The 23,358-nt window shown below is 40.6% G+C and overlaps 1 protein-coding gene across 3 annotated transcripts in view; it reads right to left on the bottom strand.

Moving 5' to 3' along the window:
* Window positions 1–23,358, bottom strand: part of LHFPL6 (LHFPL tetraspan subfamily member 6) — a 237,277-nt gene that overhangs the window by 19,415 nt on the left and 194,504 nt on the right. For all 3 annotated transcript variants that reach the window (XM_077867958.1, XM_077867957.1, XM_077867959.1), the window contains one exon: window positions 10,332–10,430. In XM_077867958.1, coding sequence (XP_077724084.1) covers window positions 10,332–10,430 — 99 coding nt within the window. The remainder of the gene's footprint in view (window positions 1–10,331; window positions 10,431–23,358) is intronic.

Here is a 23,358-nt window from a genome sequence, read left to right as displayed (position 1 = left end):
GTTGAGATACGGATAACAGAGCACTGTGCTAGCAGCCCTGAGTATCTGTTCTGGAGGATGCACCTGAGTAGTGACTTCTCCTAGCTGATACACATCTCACTCTTTTTATCCCAAAGCATTTTCAAACGAATCACAGGCATTATAACAGTGATGTCAAGAACTATCAAGAGTCTGAGATTTTACTCTACTTGCAAGCTAGCAAATTAAACTGCCACAATTTCACAGATGCTAGAAAAGCCAGGAGACTCCCAAGTCAGAGATGGAGGTGTACATCACTCACAGCACAGGAAGCAGCTTGAGCTTCACATTTGCACCCATCCCCTTGCCTCCCACATTGCACGGGGGCTGATGTGGCAAACTCAGTGAGTTTGGGCCACAGTTGAGGAATCCCATGCTTAGGGAACCCCAATTTCTTAAAATAGGCTGCAAACAAATCTGCCCAAATTTTGCCCCAGAGGGAGACATTATCTTCATTACACTAAACAAGAAACAAACTTGTCCTCTGCTCCAGAAGGATTCAATACCTTCCAAGGCTGCTCATTATACAAACATCTTTGACAAGATAGTTCAGAACCAAAAGCTCTTGGGACACGTCGAAGAGCTGTCTCCTGATAATGGCACCAATGAAACGGACTAGCAGTCTAAGTGGAAACATATTCAATTCACTAGGAAGGTTGAACACTCATTTTTACAATATGATTTCAAAGTAGAATTGGTATATGGGAGCATCTATTTGCAATAATGCTTACTGTAAGTACGATGTTTCCCCTACAACATCCCTCTGACAAACACCTCCACAGGTAATGAAATCAAGTCAAAAGGGTTCAGTGGCTCTCTAGTTTCCTGGGATGGGATGTGTGTGTGTGTGTGTGTGTGTGTATTTGAGGATTGTTTGGCAGGGAAAGTCTAGAGATCAAGTTTCTCAGCTTCCTAATGTCACACTTCCAAATGTGGTTTAGCAGAGATTCTAAGTCTTCAGGTGTCAGGAACGTATTTGAATACTGTATGAAAGCTTTGAATAAATTCTCCAGAAAACAACATGTACACATAGCCATATAAAATTTGCACATAATTTCAGTGGGGTCAGAAATCTCTGAAGCCTATTAATGGACTTTGGACCCTCGAATGATCTGAATATATCAATCCCCAGAACAAGGCTTATTGAAACACTGAACTCATTTACCAGTGTCATCAAAATATCCAGTTGCCAAACCAAAGTAGCTTACTATCCAGATATCATGTAGCTGATATTCTTGGCTATCCAAAACATGACCCCAAATCAGGAAATAAGGAAAAATAAAACTGCCCAGAGCATACAAAAATCAGTACTTCAAAGATATATGGTGCACAGCAATAGAGCTGAACTGTGTTCAGAGAAAACAGGAGAGCACCAGGTGGAGGGGCAGAGGTTGAGAGTATCTTAAGTCAATTCTGCACTGAACACAGAGCCCAGTATAGGGCTCCATCTTGCAACCCTGAGATCAGGACCTGAGCCTAAACCAAGAGTTGGATGCATAACCAACTGAACCACCCAGGTGCCCTGGACTGTATTCCTTGAAAAGCATGATTTAAAGGTGGTTTATTATGATTTAGAAAGCATACAAACCAGATGTGAAGAAATGAGAGAAATCCATGATTAATAACTGCAGTGAATAATTGCTGACAGTGGGACATAAAACTTTCGCAAAACAACAAAAAGCTAGAAAGAACTCAATTTTTTCACTCTTGGTTATTTGGTTATTTAGTGTAAAGTTAAATCATTCTACAAAGGCCCATGACTCTTAGTTATGACTCCATCTGAGTCATGAGACCACAATCGCTAATGATTTTTTTAAAAGACTTTTAAAGACTTTTTTATGTTTCATGTATTCTGGCTAAATGAAGGATTCTGGCTATGATACATCTACATCCTCAAACTGTTTCAACATGATTAAAATAGGAAATATGTTGACCTTTCAGGCAGGAAGGAAGAACTAATGGTTACTGTAGGTCTTCCATGTTTAAAGGGCCTTGCACTCTCATCACATTTAATCCTTTCAACGGGCCTGTGAAATAGGGATTGTCATTCCCTTTTAGAGAAATTCTGAGAGGCCAAACCTGTCCAGAATCAACCAGCTAGAAGAGAGTGAAACTGGGATTGAAACCAGTCCGCACTTTTCCCATTAACTATTCCTTTGAGGGGGGAAATTCATTACTCTGGAATAATCCATTCACATGGAATTTCATGAAAAGATCTCATAAATTAGTTTTGCTCTACAAATTCTCTACATTAATTAGTTTTTGTCAACATTCCAACAGGTTAAAAATCAGATTAGAAGTCAGTTGAGCCTTTTGATGACTTTGTTGTGTTTTTGGTCTTATTCTAAAACACTTTTGATGCGTTGTTAATCAATAATGCTTACATGTAGCCATTTCTTAACAGAAGACCCACTAACAGAGGCAAAAATACACAGGTTACAAAACACATGAGTTCTCAATTCTGGGGCAGAAATATTTCTCCTGAGATTAAGAACCATAACATCAAGATTTGAAAGAACTCTAACATTCATGTAGACAAATCTCCCAGCAACAACACTGGAAGGTCTTTCTTCAGTGTTCCTATTTAATAAGAGAATGTTCTAAGAAATCTGTGACAAATCTCTCAACTATAATCCCAACTATAATAATTTTATAGTCCCCTATAAGCAAGTAGGGGACTGACTTCTCAAGTGGGCTGCATTAATTACATTATCGAAAGGGGTGCACTTCGGTATGATAGGAGGGGATAGGCTCTTCTTCCTAATTAGCAGATTATTCTCCAAATCCTTAACTACTAAGACATTTTAATAAAATCTGCAGATTTATTCAAGATGATGTTCATATAGCTGATTTACGTTAATTGCTCTTTCTTTCTTAGAGACATCATTGATAGAGTAAGGGGAACAAAGTTCATTCCTGAGAGAGGATCCAAAACATCAAAAACAGTTAAATTCGTGCTTTTCTATTGCCAGATTAATATCTGAGTGGAACATACTAAGAGATAGTTAAGAGCACCTAATACAAAAGAATAATTAGAATGGCCAGTTTAATTTCCTAAATTCCTTAAATACACTATATCTAAAATAGCATGCCATTCAGGTGTATCTTTTTTGTTTTGTTTTTACAAAGGGGATAACATTGAAACAATTAATAATCTTTAAAAGGGAGACCATCCTATTCTTCTCAATAGTGTGATGGCCATATCTTAAGAAATATGATTTCCCACAGGTTTTTAAGGAGAATTATCTTTTTCTACAATCACTGAGTTCCACTGCTGCACATCACTATAAGCCACTGAATTAGGTTTTAAGAAGGCTTAATACAGGTTTGAGGATGATCCTGCTCTGAAATAACCAAACGAAAAAAGATATAGATGGAAAAAATTTAGAGCTATTTCTTTTTCCTCTATCAGGGCATTTTGTTCTGTAAATGATGACCCTGAACTTGATTTTTTTTTCTTTCTGGGAGATGGTTAAGCCATATTCCTTTAGAAAGTAATGCCATAATTCTCACCAGGATATCCTGGCCAAGTATCTACAGAAGCATAAATGGTGGCTTCCTTTTTAGAGGTCAAAAATTAGCGATAGAATTTCTTCCTTCCTTCCCTTTCATTCTCTTTCCTTTTCTTGTTTCTTTTTCTCCTCTCTCCTCCCTCCATCCCACACCTTCCCTTTCTCCCTTCTTTAAACCATTCCGTAGATGGCAGATATGTGACATGCATAAGAATCATGTTTATCTTAATTCATGATTTCATCCTAAGTATGTGTCAAAAATATGCTTAATAAATATCTCTTGAATAATAAATCTGTTGAGTACTTCTCTGGGCCAAACACTGAGATAGACACTGAAGTTGCAAAATTCCTGTCCCATGGGTTCATCTGAAACCTACAAAGATGTGTTTAGGGAAGCAGACGGAGTTGGATCTATGATTATACAGAAGGGGTACTTTTCCTAAAGCAAAACTAGAGGCATTTACTAAGCTATAATTCAAAGTGGATATGTGCATGGTCTACTCTTGTTGTCATGGTCCCACTGGTATTCGCGGCCCTGAATTGAATTGGTTCTTCTCACTTTCTAGAATGAATGCAGAAAACTCTTCTTTTCATGAAAAGAGGCCCCTAAGAAGGCTGAGCAACCAGCACAGATGATTGTTTTTCCCTTGCAGGTGCCTGGATGCTGCTCCATAAGTTCATTACTGGCCACATGGAGCTTCCTCTGCCTCAGGAACTTTCCAACATCACCTGGAGTCACAGTCACATTCCAGAGTGTTCCCCTGAGTCCCCATGGGCCTACTCAGTTTGGGGCTTGGTTTAGTGCCCAGCGGCCTCTCCATTTTCCTGTCATCCTCCTGCACTAGCATGCTACATGAGGGAACACAGTCTCCTCTTGGACCTTCCAAATGGCTTCTAGCAACCTGGACAAATTAGATTTGAAAGGAGAGAAAACATGAAGCAGGAGTCAAAGAGATTTGTCCAAAGACATGTGACAAGGTCACAGATTAGAGTAGAAGAGATTTCTTCACTGGATTGAAAATTTGGAAGAAACAGACTCTCATCTTTTTCAACACTGAGAGGCTCTGAGTTGCAGAGTTTATGGTACTGTTCTTGAGAAGCCATGAGCATAATTTCAAGAACAGGAAACATGATGGCTTCTTAATCAAATTAAATAGCAAAAATGAAAGCAATAATTACTCAAATTTACTTGGCAAATTAGCAAGGCAAATTAGTTGAAACACTACTTTTGATCATAAGGATATAATTAGAAAAGTTGGGTGGATGAGAATATCTCTGAGGCATGAATTAAATCAATTGGACAACCTGATTGTAAAGACCTTATGCTTAATGTGTAAATCCAAACTTACTGTTATGAAATGTAAAGGGAAGAAAAAAGATGAATCAACAAATATTTATCAAAAATGGTCCTGTACAAATAACGTGAATGATAACAGCAAATATCTACTAGATTTTTATTATGTGAAGATACTGTGCTATATACTACATATAATTCTTATCATTTGTATTGTTTTGTTCTCTTAAAAAGCAATAAATAAATTTAGCATTGTTAACACTTGCACAGCATAAGCTATTACTGACCCTTAGCCTACAACCACAGGCTTCATGATGGAAGGAGCACAGGGCAGCAAGGCCAATAACAAAAGAGAGAAGCGAGAGAGAGAGAGATGTTTTTTCTGTTCTTAGCCTTATCTTCCACTTACAAATGCCACTGCTTCTCAGTAAGATGGGCTTCTATTAAACTCTGAACACATCCATGCTCCACCATAAGAAGCCAATTTGTACATGGCTTCCCCTGACAGCAGCAATTCATCCAAGTTGGTCCAATTAGACTGGGGAGTGAGACGTTTATTCCAATACTGGGACCAGGGGAAAACACCCTCTCTTATTTGACATGAACAAGCTACGAGCGCCAAATGCAATCATCTATGAGAAGAAAACTAGCCTCAAGATGGAGCCAAACTTACTATGGTGGGGCCAGGGTTGAAGAAGAATCTGTAAGTGGAAGGTCTCTGGTTCAGGAAAAACCTGGGCCCTGGACAACATTTATGAGCCCCTGGATCAGTCAAGTCTGCAGCTCACCTTAGCTCTGGCCTTCCTATAATAAAAGACTGTAAATATCTTCTTTGTTTCATCTAGTTGGAATCAGATCTTTGTAACCTAAAGCTAAGGCTCCTTGATTTATATAAAACAAAATGAATGTTAAATTAAATTCTAGCAACCACAAAAAATAACTGTCTACAGAGCACAAAGTGATGGTTGTCAGAGGGGAGGGGATTTGGGGATGGGCAAAAGGGGTGGTTAGGAGTGGGAGGTACATCTTCCAATTATGGGATGAATAAGACGTGGGAATAAAAGGCACAGCATAGAGATTATAGTCATGACACTGTAACAGTGTTGTATGGTGACAGATGGTAACTACACTCCTGGTGAGCACAGCATTATATATAGAGATGTTGAATTACTATCTTGTACACCTGAAACTAATGTAACATTGTATGTCAACTCAAATAATTTTTTAAAAAATCATTTTCTATATAAATTAGGTAATTTTGTTTCAAAGTATGGCTGCTGATCCCTTGCACCTGAGTCACCTGGGATACTTGTTTAAAACACAAATGAGACAAGTCTGCCTCTGATTTTAATGCTGAAGGTTGAAAGCTACTGTCAAGGCAAGCTGTACAATTTTGGTTGGGTAATTTAGGAATTCATTATGCAGCTTGCTTGTACTCATTTCCCTGGTTTAAAAATACGTGTATTCAAACATGCTCCTGGCTTCTTCATAAATAAGAATGATCCAAAGGTAAACAGTAACCATCTTGGATTTGTAAAAGTGAGTATTTTTTTTGAAATTGCTTCAAAGCTTTGCACTTTGTAACAGTAACATGATTGAGAAATAATCAATAGCCTTATAAAATTGTTTTCAAGGCACACATAAAAAAAGTCTCCCCAAATCTCCTGGCTAAGGAAAACGGCATTTTAAAAACTAGATTCTATTAGATTCCTACCACAGTACATTGAAACCACAAACGTGAGTTTCTATGAAATCTGTTTCTTGCCTCACTACTACTTATGTGTTTGGACTCAGTTTAAATATTCTTCCCCTGGGAGGCCCTTCCTACATTCCTTTCCCAGCCAGCATTTCTACCTCCTCCAGTATGGCCTACCTCCTCCTACTTGGGCTCTTTCCTGGTTCTCGTTCCTGCCCACCATGCAACCTAAAACACACTCATACTCACCCTTTATCTACCTAAACCCTTTACAGGCTTGAAGGCTCAGCTAAAAATAATACTTCCTTAGGAAGCCCTCAGAGGAGGTCAAGTCCCCTTGAACTGTGATACAGCAACTAAATAAAATAGCAGTCAGGCTGCATTTAGCTGCTGGTAGAAGAGATGCCTGTAACATTACCCAACAAGGAAATGAATTACTATGTCTCAGCAAGGTTGAAAATTCTTAGGCAAGGTCTGCTTCACTAGGTGGCTGAGCCTCAGCTGGTTGCTCTACCCAGCCCTATCCCTGGAGGCTGCTCCCTCCTGCCATTCTACCCGTCAGAGGCAGCTGCCGGAGGAAGGGGGATCATGGCACCAGAAGGTGCCTTCCCCTTAGGTATGTGATTCCCCTTTTCCCCAAAAGTCTCTGGACACAACTCCTTAGTAATCACTGGCCCAAATGGGCTTAAGTCTTCTCATCCCAAGCTAGTGTTAAGAAGTAAGACGACCAAGTTTAATTTAGAGAGTTTGCCACCCATTCACAACACGGCACAAGGAGGAAGGTATAGCATGTATACAGCATCCCAGGATAACTGGATGTGGCTGCTCAGTCTAGTCTCTGCCCTAGGTCCAGACTGGCTGTCCCCGTGGCTGAAGGGATCAACAAATGAGCATATCTGAAAAGAACTTGTTTCCGGAGCATCGGGGGTATGCTTTGGTGGAAATCGGGCGTCCTCCGCCAATAGCCCCACCACCTGTTTTTGTAAACAAAATTTTAGGGAACTCAGTCACACCCATTTATTCATGGAGCGTTTCTCCTGCTACCACTGCAGAACTGAAGAGTTGCAACAGAGACCACATAGCTCCAAAAGCTGAAAACAGTCCCTGGCCCGCTCTTCAAAGAGACGTTTCGCGGCCTCTGGCTTAGAATGACCAACCAGAAGGAAACAATACTGGCAAGGCAGCCACACTGTCCGGTGCAATGCCTGACATTCTTCAGTTCTAGCGCCCAGCCTGTGGATGTTGTTTCTTGAACATCTGGCTGCCTTGCCGGTTCTTTAGTTCCCTGAGGGCAGTGGCCTTGCTGATGCCATCCGGCTGCCGCTGGGTAACTGAATGGACGCGCTCCTTAAAATGCCCTTCCGTGCGAAAAAGAAAAGCGATGTTTTCTTTCAGGGTGTGTTCTAGAGAAAGTAACATTTCAGTAACGGGACGCCAAGAAAGTGACTCACGGCCCACAATAAGGAGAGCGTGAATTTTAACGTTCACATTTCCCGACCTTTGAGAGGAAAGTGTGCTGCCCGCGCTGTCTCCTTTGAGAGGTGGCAGCAATGAGCTCCCGCTCTCCAAGTGGCGCAGGCAGCGTGCGTGTGGTCACCAGCACGCGTGCCAGGAAAGCTGGGGCCCCAGGGCATCCTTACTGAGAGCGCTCCCCTAAAGAGCCTGCTGGGGCTCCCAGCTCCAGTCCTAGGCTCAACCAAGTTAGCCCTGTTTTCTGTGACTTTATTCATTCACTGAAGTTCAGCCTTCATCAGTGTTCAGAGGAATGGCAACAATTTTTTAGAGAGAAAACAAGCAGTTTTGTAGGATGGTTTTATAGGACCTAGAACTCATCTCATCTGTAGATGACGTCAGTTTTGTTTTTTTTCCCCTCATCACCCAACTAAAAGAAACTTAAAAATAAACAGGAAAAATTAAAACACCATAATTTTTAAATTGTTAAAATGGTTTAGTGAGTTCAATAACATAAGAAATTATTACCACCAGTAGAGAGGCAAGCTTTTTTTTTAAGCTTGAATTTCAAATTTTTAATCCACAATGCAATAAACGATTGGGATGCCATAATGAAAATTGTGAAAACAGGATACAGGTTTCATTATAACCTGCTAATTAATATAGCAACACACAATAGTAAGAGATCATCAAGAACAGTATCATAGTGAAGTTGAGGCATGTGTGAAACAGCCAAGTATGTCCCAAACACCAGAGAAAGAAAGATGCCAAACACTGTGTTAAAATATTTCCCCAGGGCACAGTCTGCTTTCCAAAAACAAAGCAAAACAAAAAACAGAAAAACAAACAAGCAAACAAACAAAAACCAAGCTGACACTCAGTTTTGTGCCAGCGTTTTCCCCTTCTCCGCATTTAGGGCAATCATGCACTACACGGAAAACTAACGGGAAAGCCTTAGCCTCGGCAAGGAGGGCAGAAGGGCAGTCAGGCATCTCTTGTCTTTTTCAAATCAATGCAAATCAGCGGTATTAAATGTACTGGCTTCTCCACCCAAAGAACTAGTATTATTTTCGGGGAAGCAGGGTGTTTGTCATCCAGAGTCAAACAAAAATTGCTTTGTTTTCAAATTCACAGAACTTTGATACAGCACCACATCTGTCCATGTTTCTCAGTGTCTGACAGAAGTTTTTTTCACAGAAGTTCTAACACCAAACTTGGAAATGATTTGGGATATAATACTGACATTAGACCAACTCCCTCAAACATTTCTTCTTAGAATGAAGTATTCAATGGAAAACGTGAATCTTTAAGTTAATAACTCACTATACACTTCAGGTCAAAAACTTAATCTGTCTGTCCTTATATGAGGGGAAAGTATTTGCTATCACTTGGCAGTAGTCTTCGATGTAGTAACACCAATTCCAGGGAAAAAAGTCCTCAGGAGATAATTCAATAAAGAAAAGACTTACTTTCATTAAATTTCTCATTATAATGTGCCTTAAAATAACAGAAACTGGAATAGATGAATTACCCAACAAGAAAGAAATAAGGAAGTGTTTAAATAAATGTAGGTTTATCAATCAAGAGAAAAATAAATCAATTAGTAGGAGTTATAATGATGCAAACCATGTAGTGCCATGCAACCTTTTTTTTTTAGATTGCTGAGTAGAACACACTATAGCTACAAGTGAAAATATCCGAAATTTCCTGATTAGTACACAGAAAACTGAAGTCTGTGAGGTTCCCTTCATCAGTGTGTGAGCTTCTGACTACTCGATAACATCTCTCCCTGCTTCCCGCATCACCAAGGTCTCCCAGAGGGACTTTTCGGATTGGATTGCTCCCTGGTGCTTTTGCTGTTTGGTACTCTCACTTGCCAGGTGCTTCTGTGTACTGCCCGACAACCCACGTGTATCACTGTGTTCAAGACCCAGCCCCTCCACAAAGTTGTCTATTATTACTCTGGAGTGAGATCGCTTTGGATTTCTCAGCTCTTGGTGAGTCTGTTTGCTTTATCTCCTCATGCAGCCTGTAAATTCCACAGAATTATTTTTAGCACGTGCAATAAGTAATAAACACATGATTTGGGATGAATTGATCAACGAATATAAACTGTTCAGAGCAGGGTCGATTTCTTACCTTTGTGTCTACAATACTCCTCTCAGCCCAGGCAAACAATAGGTTGCTAATAACTTCACGGAACAAACAGGTAAACGAAGGTACGCGTGTTGTGACACATGACCACTGGCTGCAATACACCGTATGGTTCTCTTCCTTATGTCTCTTCCACATTCCACTTCTATGAAAGGTCAGGTAAGGTTCTTCTCTAAAAGAAGTACCATCAATGAAAAAAACTTACCCAGGTCAAACTGGCCAGAGACGTAGCCACAAGTCTGCCGGACCTCCTCACTGTCCCAGCCCAAGGGGTAGAGGGCACAGCCAGCGCCGATCAGCAGGCCTGCGAAGAGATAAGCCAAGAGGTATTCTTCTGCATCTCTAGAGAAAGCAAGCAGCAGGGAGGAGGAGGGATCGATATTAGCAATATAACAAAAGAGCATGGTGCTTGTTTTTTAGAAGGCACCGGCCAGGGCTCATGTGAGCAATCCAAGGTCAGTCTGATTCCATGAACAATTTCAAATCTGCCTGAAAGAAAAGAAAAAACAAAAAACTGACAGCTCAGTTTGGTTCCAACTCTGCCTTTTAAAGTACTAAAAGCCTTGCAAATCCTGTTTAGGAAATATGATTCTGAAGCTTTTTAAACCACTTTTGTAAAAACCCGACCAATTCTACCATCAATCCGTATTAACAAGTAAATCAAGAGCAAGCAAAAGTGCCTAATGGGTTATGCTTCATCATGCATTAGATTTTTTTCTTTCCAATTTAAGAATCAAAATAGAATGTTTCAGTATCATTCCATTTTACCAGGGGCAGAGAAAACATAAAGATTTTCATGAACCACTTTGGCTATTAGATCTATTAACTGTACCACCTGCTATTATACTCTGTTGAAAAGAGAGGGTTCATTCATCTCAGAAATACTCTGGAAGACAGACACTTATATAATTGAAGTCCTCCTTGCAGCTCAGACCAAAAGTTTTTTTTTTTTTTTTTTTTTTCAGACCAAAAGTTTTGATGATTGAAATGAAGAAGGTGGCGGTGTTACTTTAATATAAATGAAGTTATTGGGCAGCCTGGTGGCTCGGCAGTTTAGCGCCACCTTTGGCCCAGGGCCTGATCCTGGAGACCCAGGATCGAGTCCCACGTTGGGTTCCCTGCATGGAGCCTGCTTCTCCCTCTGCCTGTGACTCTGCCTCTCTCTCTCTCTCTGTGTATCTCATGAATAAATAAAAAAAAATCTTAAAAAAATAAATGAAGTTATCAAGGCAGCACACTGTGGGCTGACAGCTTTTGATTAGCCCATCTTCAGTTTTGTATCAAAGCCTAATACCAGTTGATAAGAAGCTGAATGAGGCTTAAGCACTCAACACCAGAATCTAAGGGCTAATCAGAAAGTAACATCTTGTCATATCAGTGAGCCAGTACTGTCATCATCTGTAAGTCCCACAAGTGTGGGGAGTCAGCAGGACCACTGCACACATATCTGATAAGAACACCAGCCCTGTCTGAGAGGATGTGCATTGTATGGTGCTGGATGATGAGAAAGCCCCTGAAATGAAAAACATCCACTAACGTGGTAACAGAGAGGAAGAATGACAGGGGGCAAGTGCCTCTAGAAGAGATTTCCAATATCTCTGTATTAAGTCCCTGTCCATTCCCTTTTGCTTCTGCCCCTTCCCCTGGCAGATGACTCAAGCATATAGCCCATACATGTAAGTAGTCTGTTTCTTTTCTTTAAAAAAAAAAAAAAAAAAAGGGCAGCCTGGGTTGCTCATCGGTTTAGCACTACCTTCAACCCAGGGCGTGATCCTGGAGACTCGGGATCGAGTCCCACATCGGGCTCCCTACATGGAGCCTGCTTCTCCCTCTGCCTCTGTGTGTGTGTGTATGTGTGCGTGTTGGGGGGGATCTCTCATGAATAAATAAATAAAACCTTTTAAAAATTATTTATTTATTTATTTATTTATTTATTTATTTATTTATTTATTTGTAAATTTATGTGAGCCTGATGTGGGATCACAACCTGAGCCAAAGACATATCTCAACCACTGAACCACCCAGGTGCCCCAGTAGTCTCTTTCTTTATAGGCACCTAAGGAGGAACTGCTTTCCAAACCATCTCCAACCTCTATGGTGTGGAGAAAAATCCCCTGTGAACTGACACAAATGTCTCACCTTCCAGTCTGTCCCTTGGTCAATGGTAAAACCACCATTTAATGCAGAGGGGCTGTGATCTGAGGGAGTACCTACAAAGAACCACTGAACGTGCAAATTATGAATTCCAGGAAGCCTCCTATGCAATTGCATAAATATGAATTGTGTCGAGGCTGAAGAGTAACCCAGAAAGCAACAATATAAGATTTTGCTGACTAAACAAATGTCCCCCAGTGACTGGTTTCCTGAAGTTCTTCCCCTTAGGACAAAACTTGCAGCACTCTGAAGACAACTTTGACAATGCCAGTATTATCCACCATCATGTAAAAAGATGATGAGGAGCCAAAGTTTATGTAAAGTGAATTCCATGAAGGTTTAATAAATAATGTGGTCTCATTTTCATAATACTCAGCTCTTAAATTAATAAATAACACCACTTTTTGAGAACTTGTGAGCAGTTTTTTAATGATGACAAATGCGGAAAGATAGAAAAAAATTCAGATGTAAGAAAAAATGAAAAATAGTAACATGTAAACCATCAGTTTTCTTGGGGAGCCTGGGTGGCTTGGTTGGTGAAGCATCAACTTTTGGTTTTGGCTAAGACCGTGATCTCAGGATGGTGTCATCAAGCCCCACATCAGGCTCTGCACTCTGTCTCTCCCTCTCCCTTTACTCCTCCCCACACTCACGCATGCAGTCTCTCTCCCTCTCTCATGTAAATAAATAAAATCTTTAGAAAAAACAGACCATCAGTTTTCTCTTTTTCTGACAAGCAACCAAATGATAAATAGTCTTGTTCGCTAATATCCTTTTCAGATGGCAGAAAAATGTGTCACATATTCACCAAAGTGGCTGTTTGGTCCCATATGATGCCAGGCACTTTGGGAAACTAAACAGAAAGGAGCTTATATATGGAGCAAGTTGATCTGTGGTTCTTTCTTCCTTTTTTTTTTTTTTAAGATTTTATTTATTTATTCATGAGAGACACAGAGAGAGGCAGAGACAGAAGCAGAGAGAGAAGGGAGCCTGCTGTGAGACTCGATCCCAGGACCACAGGATCATGCCCTGAGCCGAAGGCAGATGCTAACCACTGAGCCACCCAGGTGCCCAATCTGTGGTTTTCTAAGCTGTAGAATGCTTGGCAGTCAGGATTCTTTTGTAGAATGTTGGGTTTTTTTGTGACAATGAAATGTAGATTCAAGCATAGAAATTAAGAACAATTTTATACATAAGAAATTTTGTTAAGTGTGTGATTATTTTTAAAAAGTACCATAGACATAGCTCACATTAAAAAAAAAAAAAGTGTTAGGGGAGGGCAACTAGCTTATCTGGATTTTTGTATTAACATTTTTACAGCCTTTGTTTTGTCCTCTGCTAATGTTTGCTAGAGTACTGCAGATTATAAAGGTCTGAGAAACATTTCCAGGAGAAGAATATATGTTGCAAACTGATCAGTCTAATTGGCTGTTGCAATTTTAGGTTCCACAGATAAATACCGGTGGCCTCTCACTACCTTTCTGCTGTTGTACTCTTTGGAGAAAGTAAGTCTTAGACTAAATTCAGGGAAATATACAGCGATGTTTATTAGTCAGCTGGCCAAAAAGCAGTCAGATGATCAATTCTGTAAACTCAGTAAAAACCCTCCTCCCCAAATCCATCACACAGTCATTTTAACAAGCGCCTTCAACATACCATAAATACAACAAACATTCAACTGGCAAGTTCAGGACACTTCGGGGCAGATCAGGCAGTGTCTCCATTTAAAGGAATGGGAGAGGAGGCACAGGACCAAAGAGAGTTTAGATCTGCACTGCCCAAAGCAGGAGCCATGGGCTCCCTGCAGCAAACTTAAGTTTACTAAAATTAGGCTAAAGATTCATTTCTTCAATTGCTCTGGCCACATTTCAAGTGCCTGACAGCCACAGGGTGCTTTGGGCTACCATACCGGACCCGGCAGAGACCGTTTTCACCGTTGCAGACAGTGCCATTGGAGAAGGTTATTGTAGACCATCAAGAGGGTGCTGGGCTGGACAGATTCTTACACCCTCAGCCGGATACTGCTCGGTAATCAAAATAATCACTACTTTTAGATACTGTCTGGGTGGGGCTAGAGATCAGGAAACTACATTTCAAATCTCTTCTGCTGGCAGAAATTCTGGTTCATGTCCTGTCAATGAGAAGTTTTTGTATGGAGTTTAGAAGGTAAAAGAGAGAAATAAACCAATTCCCTGTTGGCAGCTGCCACCGGGGCATGCCTTTTCACAGACAGTAGACCTAAGATTTGGGGAGTAACTTCCAGGCAGCCTCCTCACCCACTAGGCGCAAATCATCAGCTGTAGCTTCTTCCTGCCCCTGCATTTCCTGATTTCCCAAATTCTTCATTCTTTTACATGTAGCTGTTCAGTTTCCCCAGCACCATTTATTAAAGAGACTGTCCTTTCCCTATTGTATATTTTTGCCACCTTTGTCATAGATCAATTGACCATTTACGCATGGACTTATTTCTGGCCTCTGTATTCTATTCTATTGAGCTATGTGTCTATTTTCATGCCAGTACCATACTGTTTTGATTGCTATAGTTTTATAGTATAGTTTGAAATCAGCACGTGTGATACCTCCAGCTTTGTTCTTCCTTCTCAAGATTGCCTTGGCTATTTGGGGTCTTTTGTGATTCCATAAATATTTTAGGATTCTTTGTTCTAGTTCTGTGAAAAATGCCACTGGTATTCTGATGGGAATTGCAATGAATGAGTAGATTGCTTTGTGTAGTATGGATATTTAGCAATATTAATTCTTCCAATCCATAGGCACAGTATATCTTTCCACTTGTGCCATCTTCAATTTCTTTCATCAGTGTCATAGTTTTCAGAGTATCGGTCTTTCACCTCCTTGACTAAATTAATCCTAGATATTTTATTATTTTTGGTGCAGTTGTAAATGGGATTGTTTTCTTAATTTCTCCTTCTGACAGACTGCTATTAGTATATAGAAATACAACATATTTCTGTTTGTTAGCATCCTGCAACTTTACTTAATTCATTTGTTAGTTTTAATAGTCTTTTGGTGGAGTGTTTATGGTCGTCTGTATACAGTATCATGTCATCTGAAAGTAGAGACAGGCTTACTTCTTCCTTTCCAATTTCAATCACTTTTATTTCCGTTTCTTGCCTGGTTACTGTGTCTAGGACTTCCAATACTATGTTGAATGAAAGTGGGCATCCTTGTCTTGTTGCTGATCTTGAAGGAAAATCTTTCAGCCTTTTGCCATTGAGTACGATGTTAGTTGTGGTTTTATCATATATGTCATTTACCATGTTGAGGTATGTTCCTTCTATACTCATTTTGTTGAGAATTTTTACCAAAAAAATGAATGTTGAATTTTGTCAAATGCTTTTTCTGCATCTATGGAAATGATCATAGGATTTTTATCCTTGGTTTTATTAATGTGATGTATCACATTCATATGGGGTACCACACGGATTGATTTGCAGATGCAAATCCACTGTGCATCCCTAGAATAAATCTCACTTGATTGTGGTATATAATCCTTTTAATGTATCTTTGAAGGCAGTTTCCTAATAATTTGTTTTTCCATCTATGTTCATCAGTAAAACTAGCCTATAGTTTTCTCTCTTTTTGTGGCATTTCTGTTTGGTTTTAGCATCAGGGTAATCCTGGTCTCATAAAATGAATTTGGAAGCATTCCTTCCTGTTAATTTTTTTTGGAATAATAGAGAAAGATAGGTACTAACTCTACTTTAAATGTTTGGTGGATTCACCTGAAAGATATCCGGTCCTGGGATATTGTACTTTTAGGGATTTTTAAATTATTAATTCAATTTTAGTACGTATAATAGATCTATTCAGACTTTCTATTTTCTTCATACTTTTGTGTGAAACTTGTGTGTTTCTAGGAATTTATCCGTGACTGGTTAATTGGTGATGAACTTCGTTAGCATTTGCTTATCTAGGAAACTATCTTTCCTTCAATTCTGAACACTTTCATGTGGATCTCTCTGGATTCATCTTGTTTTGGACTCTTTTTGTCTCCTGGACCTAGATGTCTGTTTCCTTCCCCAAGTTAGGGAAATTCTTAGCCATTATTTCTTCAAATATATTCTTTGACCCGTTCTCTTTCTTGTCCTGGGATCCCAATGGTGCAAATGTTAGTATACTTGATATTGCCTTAAGGGAGTCTGTTAAACATTTCTCATTTTTTTAAAACTCTTTTTTTTTTCTGTTCTGGTTGAGTGATTTCCACTCATTTGTCTTGACCCGTTTTTCTGCATCATCTAATCTACTATTGATTTCCTCTAGTGTATTTTTCATTTAGTTATTATATTCTTTAGCTCTGACTGGTTCTTCTTACATTTCTCAACTTTTTGCTGAAGCCCTCATTGAGTTCCTCCAGTCTTTTCCCTAGTTTAATAACTGTCTTTATGATCATGACTTTTTGAACTCTTTATCAGATAAATTATCTCCATTTCAAGAAGGTTGGATTCTGGGGTTTTATCTCGCTCTTTTGTTTGAAACATACTCCTTTATCTTATTTTGTTTGACTTTTTGTGTTTGTTTCTATGACGACGACTTAGGCAGAACAGTTACCTCTCCCAGTCTTAAAGGAGTGGCCTTGTGTAGGGACATTCCCTGTGTAGACTATATGTGCCTAGTGGCTTTGGCAAGCTGGCTGGAGATGGAACAGGCACAGGCAAGTGGGTGAAGGGTCCCAGAGTAGGAGGGAAGGGTTCCCTTGACAGGAAGTCTAGAGCTGGAGAGAGTAACAAGGCCACCTTGATAGGACAGCTGAAGCTGGGCTGGATATGGGAGTAGGGGCTTCTGGTGTGCCTCACCAGGGCCACTCCATAGAATGGCTGGAGGTAATGTGAGCCAGGGGCCCAGGGCCTAACAGACTAGCAGGTCAGCTAGAGTGTTGGACCCTGCCTCTGCCCATGTGATCAAGGAAGGAGGTGATGTGAAAAATGGTACTCACTGGTCTTCCAACTCTGGAGACAGTTCCAGCAGTTCCTTTCCTGTTTGGTGGGTGCTGTAAGGTTAGTAAATGGATTCCCTTCACTTATAGTCTGGTTGCCCTTTTAAATCACTATTTTTTTGCTGTGCCCTGACGTAGAAGTCTGCCCATAGGGCCCTTGGTGATACTCCTCAGGGACCCTGTGGGTCACTGAGTCAGAGGTGGGGTTTCTGTAATTGCAGTGTCTCTGTCTCTCCTACCCTTCTACATGTGGTCTTTCTATCATTTGTTGTGCAGAAGCTGTTCAATCAGCCTTCAGTTCTTCTTGAGGAGATGTATATGTCTGTGTAGATTTGGTGTACTGGTGGGAGGAAGTGAGTTCAGGGTCTTCCTATGCTGCCACCTTGGACCTGCCCCCAAGAACATCTTTTTAAAGGAAGAAATCTGTCATTTTTCACTTTTAGCCCTGTTAAACCTTAGACCATGTTGTAGAAATTAACATTTCATGGAAGAGCAGTCTGAAAATCCCTGAATTAGAAACATCCTAGTTGTTGCCTGCTGAAATGGGGCTCAGAGAATATTCTGGAACTTGAGGTGATTGCCCAAATGATATCTTCATAACCTAATAGGTTTTAATAGCTCTAGTCCCCTAGTTTACTCCTGAGGAGCAAACAGCTCAGTGAGAATCTCTGGCTCACAAACTTTTATATCTACATGGATTTTCTTTATTAGATTTATAAATCTGATGGTTTATAAACTCCATGAGCTTAATTATGTGGTATTTTCACCACATTCCTTTGTCACTACCATAAGAGATGTCATGAAAAAAATAGTCACATTATCACATTTTGGGAAAATCTGTACGTATAGGAGTGGAAGTGAGGAAAGACACTGTGAAGCAAAGCAACGACCTGAGGAAGGTGGTAAATGAGGTGAGGGGAATAGTGGAGGTGGTCTGAGATCATTTGCAACTACAGGCTCCTTTGTAATTAAGAAGTAATCTATTTTTGCAATCCTAAGGACTTTGTACTTTAAAGGAGTCATGAGTAAATCACAAATTGGTGTAAAGTACCTCAATCTTCAGTCTTCACCTGGCACCTAGTTGAAATCCGCTATCGGGGGCAACAGACCATGAAAAAGGTCACCGTGTAGGACGTCTTAGAAATTTAGAGAGATGTTGCTTCCCCAAAATAATGAAAATAATAATCCAAGAAATGACTCAATAAATTCTGTTTTTTTTTTTTTTAAGGTTTTATTTATTTATTCATGAGAGACACACACAGAGAGAGGCAGAGACACAGGCAGAGGGAGAAGCAGGCTGCCAATGGGGTGCCTGATGTGGGACTGGATCCCAGGACCCCAGGATCATGACCTGAGTAGAAATGAAAAAAATTCCATTTCAAGAACTTATTGACCAAGATGCCATTCCAACCTGAATACCCTAGGATTTGGTCTCACTCTGTTCAAGACAATTCCAGTAGTTAAAGAGCCAGGTTGGTGGAATGATGTCTAAGAAGAAGCCAGTGTTAATGGAGAACAGAGAGCGCAGATAAATGCAAAGATGCAAGCACTCGGGAGCTGTGCTGCGAGGCTGTATTATAAAAGACATCTACCTTTATCACCAAAGGGACTCCTGCACCAAGTGGATACACTCTCTTTGCCCCTGGACTACCTTTGGGAGAGTGCCTACTGGAAACTCCATTCCTTCTCACACAATGCTGGAAACATCTGCCATGATACTAATTATTTCTTAGAATTCAAGTGTGAAGTCTGAAGTTCGTAAAGAACTCAGTGGTCAAAGTAAGAACCAGATGCTGGCAATTTTCCCTTCTGCAAAACTCTTTTTATTCAAAGTCGGTGCTTAACACGTAGCCAGAGGAATATTAACATAACAATTCGGCTCCTGCCAAGAAGGCAAAACAAACCTCTAGTCAGCCAATGCCAATTACTCTCCACAGGTGGTAAGAACAGAGTCCTCATTGGAGACTCATAAAGCCTTATTTTTTCCAGGCACTCTTGAAAGTTTTTATGTGATCTCACTTTTTTTTCCCCATGACTATTGCTCCATTCTTTTCCACAGTTTTTTTTTTTTTTTTTTTAACACTGTGACTTCTTCCACTTATTGCCCCTTCTGTGGTCACACCAGCATTTCCCATCATTTCATCTTTTGTGTTTTTTGGATACTTTTATCCATCCTCCAGTTCCTTTATCTTCTTTTCTGTGGTAAGCACAGAGGGAAATTGTTTTCTTTACTCTTCTCATGCAAGCTGCTTCGTCCTGTAGCCTGTTATCTGGATTTCTCTTCGGATGACATTGGCACATTTCCAGCTCCATATGCTAATTTATGTACACAAGTCTATTCTCACCCCTAGATAACGGCCCTTTTCCAAAATAAATTCACTGGTGGGGAGGAAATGAGAGCAAGGACCAGTATTACAACTCTTCAGACCTTGTAAGGGCCATCAGGAAGAAGCTACAATTGACCCCTGAACAGTACAGGGGTCAGGGGGCACTGACCCTGTGCAGCTGAAAATCTGTGTATAACTTTTGATTTCTCTCAAACTTAACTTATTAATAGACTTGTGGTGACCGGAAGTCTTACAGATAACACAATAGTCAATTAATACATACTTTGTATATGTATTATAGACTGTATTCTTATAAGTCTAAGCCAGAGAAAAAAAATGTCATTAAGAAAATTATAAGGAATAAAAAATGCATGTACAGTACTATATTTATTGGAAAAAGTCCACGTATAAATGGACCTGTGCAGTTCAAACCTGTGTTGTTCAATGGTCAACTGCACTCAAGTATTTTATAAGAAGGAGGCTTATGCAAGCTCTTGTGAGGTACAGAGGATGAAAGAGGATTGTCCGAGGACACAGAGCCCAGATCAATCCCACGGTTCCTGGGTTCCAGACCAGGGTTCTTTTCCACCTATCACAATCCCAGTGCTTGGACATTAGGCCATGTCAATGTCGCACACTCGCCACCTGCTACTTGAGCTTAGCCACAGCTAAGCTGTGTTGGATTTCATCAACATCATATTTTACTAAAGGGGACTTCTCACCGGCAAGTCCGTATCTCTTGTGTCTCAAATAATTGAAAGAGGTGTCAGCACTGAACTGGGCAACTGGCACAGAGCCAAGTCAAAGTGGCTCAGGTGCCCTGACCAGTCCCAAAGGCATTTCTGACTGGGGATATCAGTTCTTTGAATATGTCTTGAATTTTCTCATCTCTGGAAGTTGTATCTCTTCTCTTTGACTGAGATAGTCTCACTCCTTACCTTATGCTCAGACTCTGCCATGAAAATACCAGCTGTTAAGGTCCAGAAGCCTCAACAGGCAGCCTGCTCTGGCCACCTCAACAGCTGAGCTATAGGTTTTACCCCCTCTCATGGGCTCCCACTGTGATGCGCTCTATAACATTTATTTGGGACTTACTACCTTGCTGTAGTTATTCATAAGTATCTCCTGGAAAGCCAAAAACTCTACCATATGTTTACTTGCAACTAACTCACTGGTTTGTGATATTTGTTAAATGTTAAATAGCAAAATGATTTATTTAGTATTTACAAAAGCCCCAGCATAATTATATAATACTTATAAAATATCGGGACACCTGAGTGGCTCAGTGGTTGAGCATTTGCCTTTGGCTCAGGGTGTGATCCTGGGCTCCCAGGATCAGGTCCCACATTGGGCTCCTTGCAGGGAGCCTGCTTCTCTCTCTGCCTATGTCTCCACCTCTCTCTGTGTGTCTCTCATGAATAAGTAAATGAAATATTTAAAAAATAAATAAATAAAATAAAATAAATATATCATTGCCTTCATATAGCAAAGGAGGAGACTGAGAATTAGTTAAAGAAGCAGGCTCGGGGCAGCCCTGGTGGCGCAGCGGTTTAGCGCCGCCTGCAGCCTGGGGTGTGATCCTGGGGACCCTGGATCGAGTCCCACATCGGGCTCCCTGCATGGAGCCTGCTTCTCCCTCTGCCTGTTCCTCTGCCCCTCCCTCTCTCTGTGTCTCTATGAATAAATAAATAAAATCTTAAAAAAAAAAAAAAGAAGCAGGCTCATGCTCATGAAGCTATATTAAGCAGTACATACCGGGACTTAAGTCCAGGTCTGTTTGAGCTGGAAGCCAATATTGCTAAACTCTACCCTTTAATGCTTCCTGAATCCCCAAGTGTTCACGGTCCAGGCTCTGGGCTCACTTCCCGTATCCACACATGTACCAACCCCTGCAGATATAAAAATGGAAAAGGCAAGGGGCACCTGGGTGGCTCAGTGGTTGAGCATCTGCCCTTGGCTTGGGTCATGATCCCGGAGTCCTGGGATCGAGTTCTGCATCAGGTTCCTCCCAGGGAGCCTGCTTCTCCCTATGCCTGTGTCTCTGCCTTTCTCTGTGTGTCTCTCATGAATAAATAAATAAAACCTTTAAGAAAAAAACAGAAAAGGAAGAACAGGGCAGGAGATCAAGAAGGAAAGCAAGTCATCATCTCTCCAGGATTGACTCTACTGTCTATATCCAAAGGCAAGGGCTCTAGAGAGTTCTACAGAATCCCTCTTCCCCCAGCGCCAGTGAGGGAAAACCTGGATGTGGGCTCTAGCACACAAAGAACTCTGTGTTCTTCAAAGAGGCAGCAAGATGAAAAATGGATTCTTTTATCATCAAAAGTTTAACCAAGGAAAGCATATCCTATCTTAACACTAAAATATAGAATAGAAATATGATCATTTCTGAACTATCAAAACTATTTTTACAAATGACAGTTAGACCCTTTCTTTGCCAAAAACATACTGCAGAAGACAGCATACTTTAGATTTTCTTAAAATGCTTCCCCAAATGGCTCCTTGATTCTTATTTCTTCTCCTTTTCCAGTTCATGGGTCAGAAGACAAGAAAAGACATACATCAGAATACCTGCTTCTTCACTCAGAGCAAAAACTTCACAAGCTAATTTCAGCCATGAGTGACTTGTCATCTTTACTCTTTTTAGAGTCCTAGGCAATCACTGGTCGGAAAAAAAAGTTGTTTCACACAAAGAAACTTTGGGGACATTTTGCCATTTCTATGGGACAGGTTTCTGATAAATTACATCAGACTAAAAGCAACATCTTTCTAACCCTAGTAAAGAAACTCCAGTTCCAAGGGTATTATGCTGAGTGAAATAAGTCAATCGGAGAAGGACAACATTATATGGTCTCATTTATTTGGGGAATATAAAAATTATTGAAAGGGAATAAAGGGGAAAGGAGAGAAAATGAGTGAAAAGATCAGCGAGGGTGACAAAACATGAGAGACACCTAACTGGGAAACAAACAAGGGGTAGTGGAAAGGCAGGTGAGCAGGGGGTTGGGATGACTGGGTGACGGGCACTGAGGGGGGCACTTGGCAGGATGAGGACTGGGTGTTATGCTATATGTTGGCAAATTGAACTCCAATAAAAAAAAAAATAGAACCTCATTTCAATCTGAAAAAAACCTCCAGTTCCACCACTTTAGGGCTCAGTTCCCCTTCTCTGTAAAATGGGGAAACTCTCTACCTCTTGGAGTTGTTGCAAAGATTAAATGAGATAGTTCATTAAAGTGATGGGCACAGTACCTTACAGTAAGACGACAACAAATGGTCTCTATTGTCAGGTGTTCAACTTTGTGCTACATGTGGGAGAGGCTGGAGGGCTTGGCTCAAGCCAATGTGTGCTTATACTCAATTGTGATTCCATAACTTTCCCCTTGCAGGAAATCGGGTCCTCTGCTCTCAGAGAAGGTCATCTTCTTAGACAGAAAGCAGGGAAGGTTCCAGCGGGCACCTTCCTGTAATGATGAGCAATGATCACTTGCCCCCAAAAGTCATATCAGCCATGTAAATCTCAGTAGGAACAAATGAAACTGCCACAGCTTGATGATGCCATTTAGATGAGGAATTCATATACTACTACCAAGGCTAATAATATTTTTTTTCTTCCATTTCATTTTGGTTTTTGTTGCATGTTACTTTTAAAGACACTTTTGGCCTTCCTGTGAAATAGGTAGAGCCAGAACCGGTGTCCCTGCTTGGTAGATGAAGGAATGGGACTCACAGACAGATGGTGAGATCTGAGCTTCTTCAAGTGGATAACTGGAGGCAGAGCCAGGCCATGAACTCAG

Source organism: Canis aureus, chromosome 24, assembly GCF_053574225.1.
Source record: "Canis aureus isolate CA01 chromosome 24, VMU_Caureus_v.1.0, whole genome shotgun sequence".
In the NCBI taxonomy this organism is placed as follows: Eukaryota; Metazoa; Chordata; class Mammalia; order Carnivora; family Canidae; genus Canis; species Canis aureus.
The sequence above is the reverse complement of the archived record's forward strand: the minus strand, read 5'-3'. Positions and strand labels throughout refer to the sequence as shown.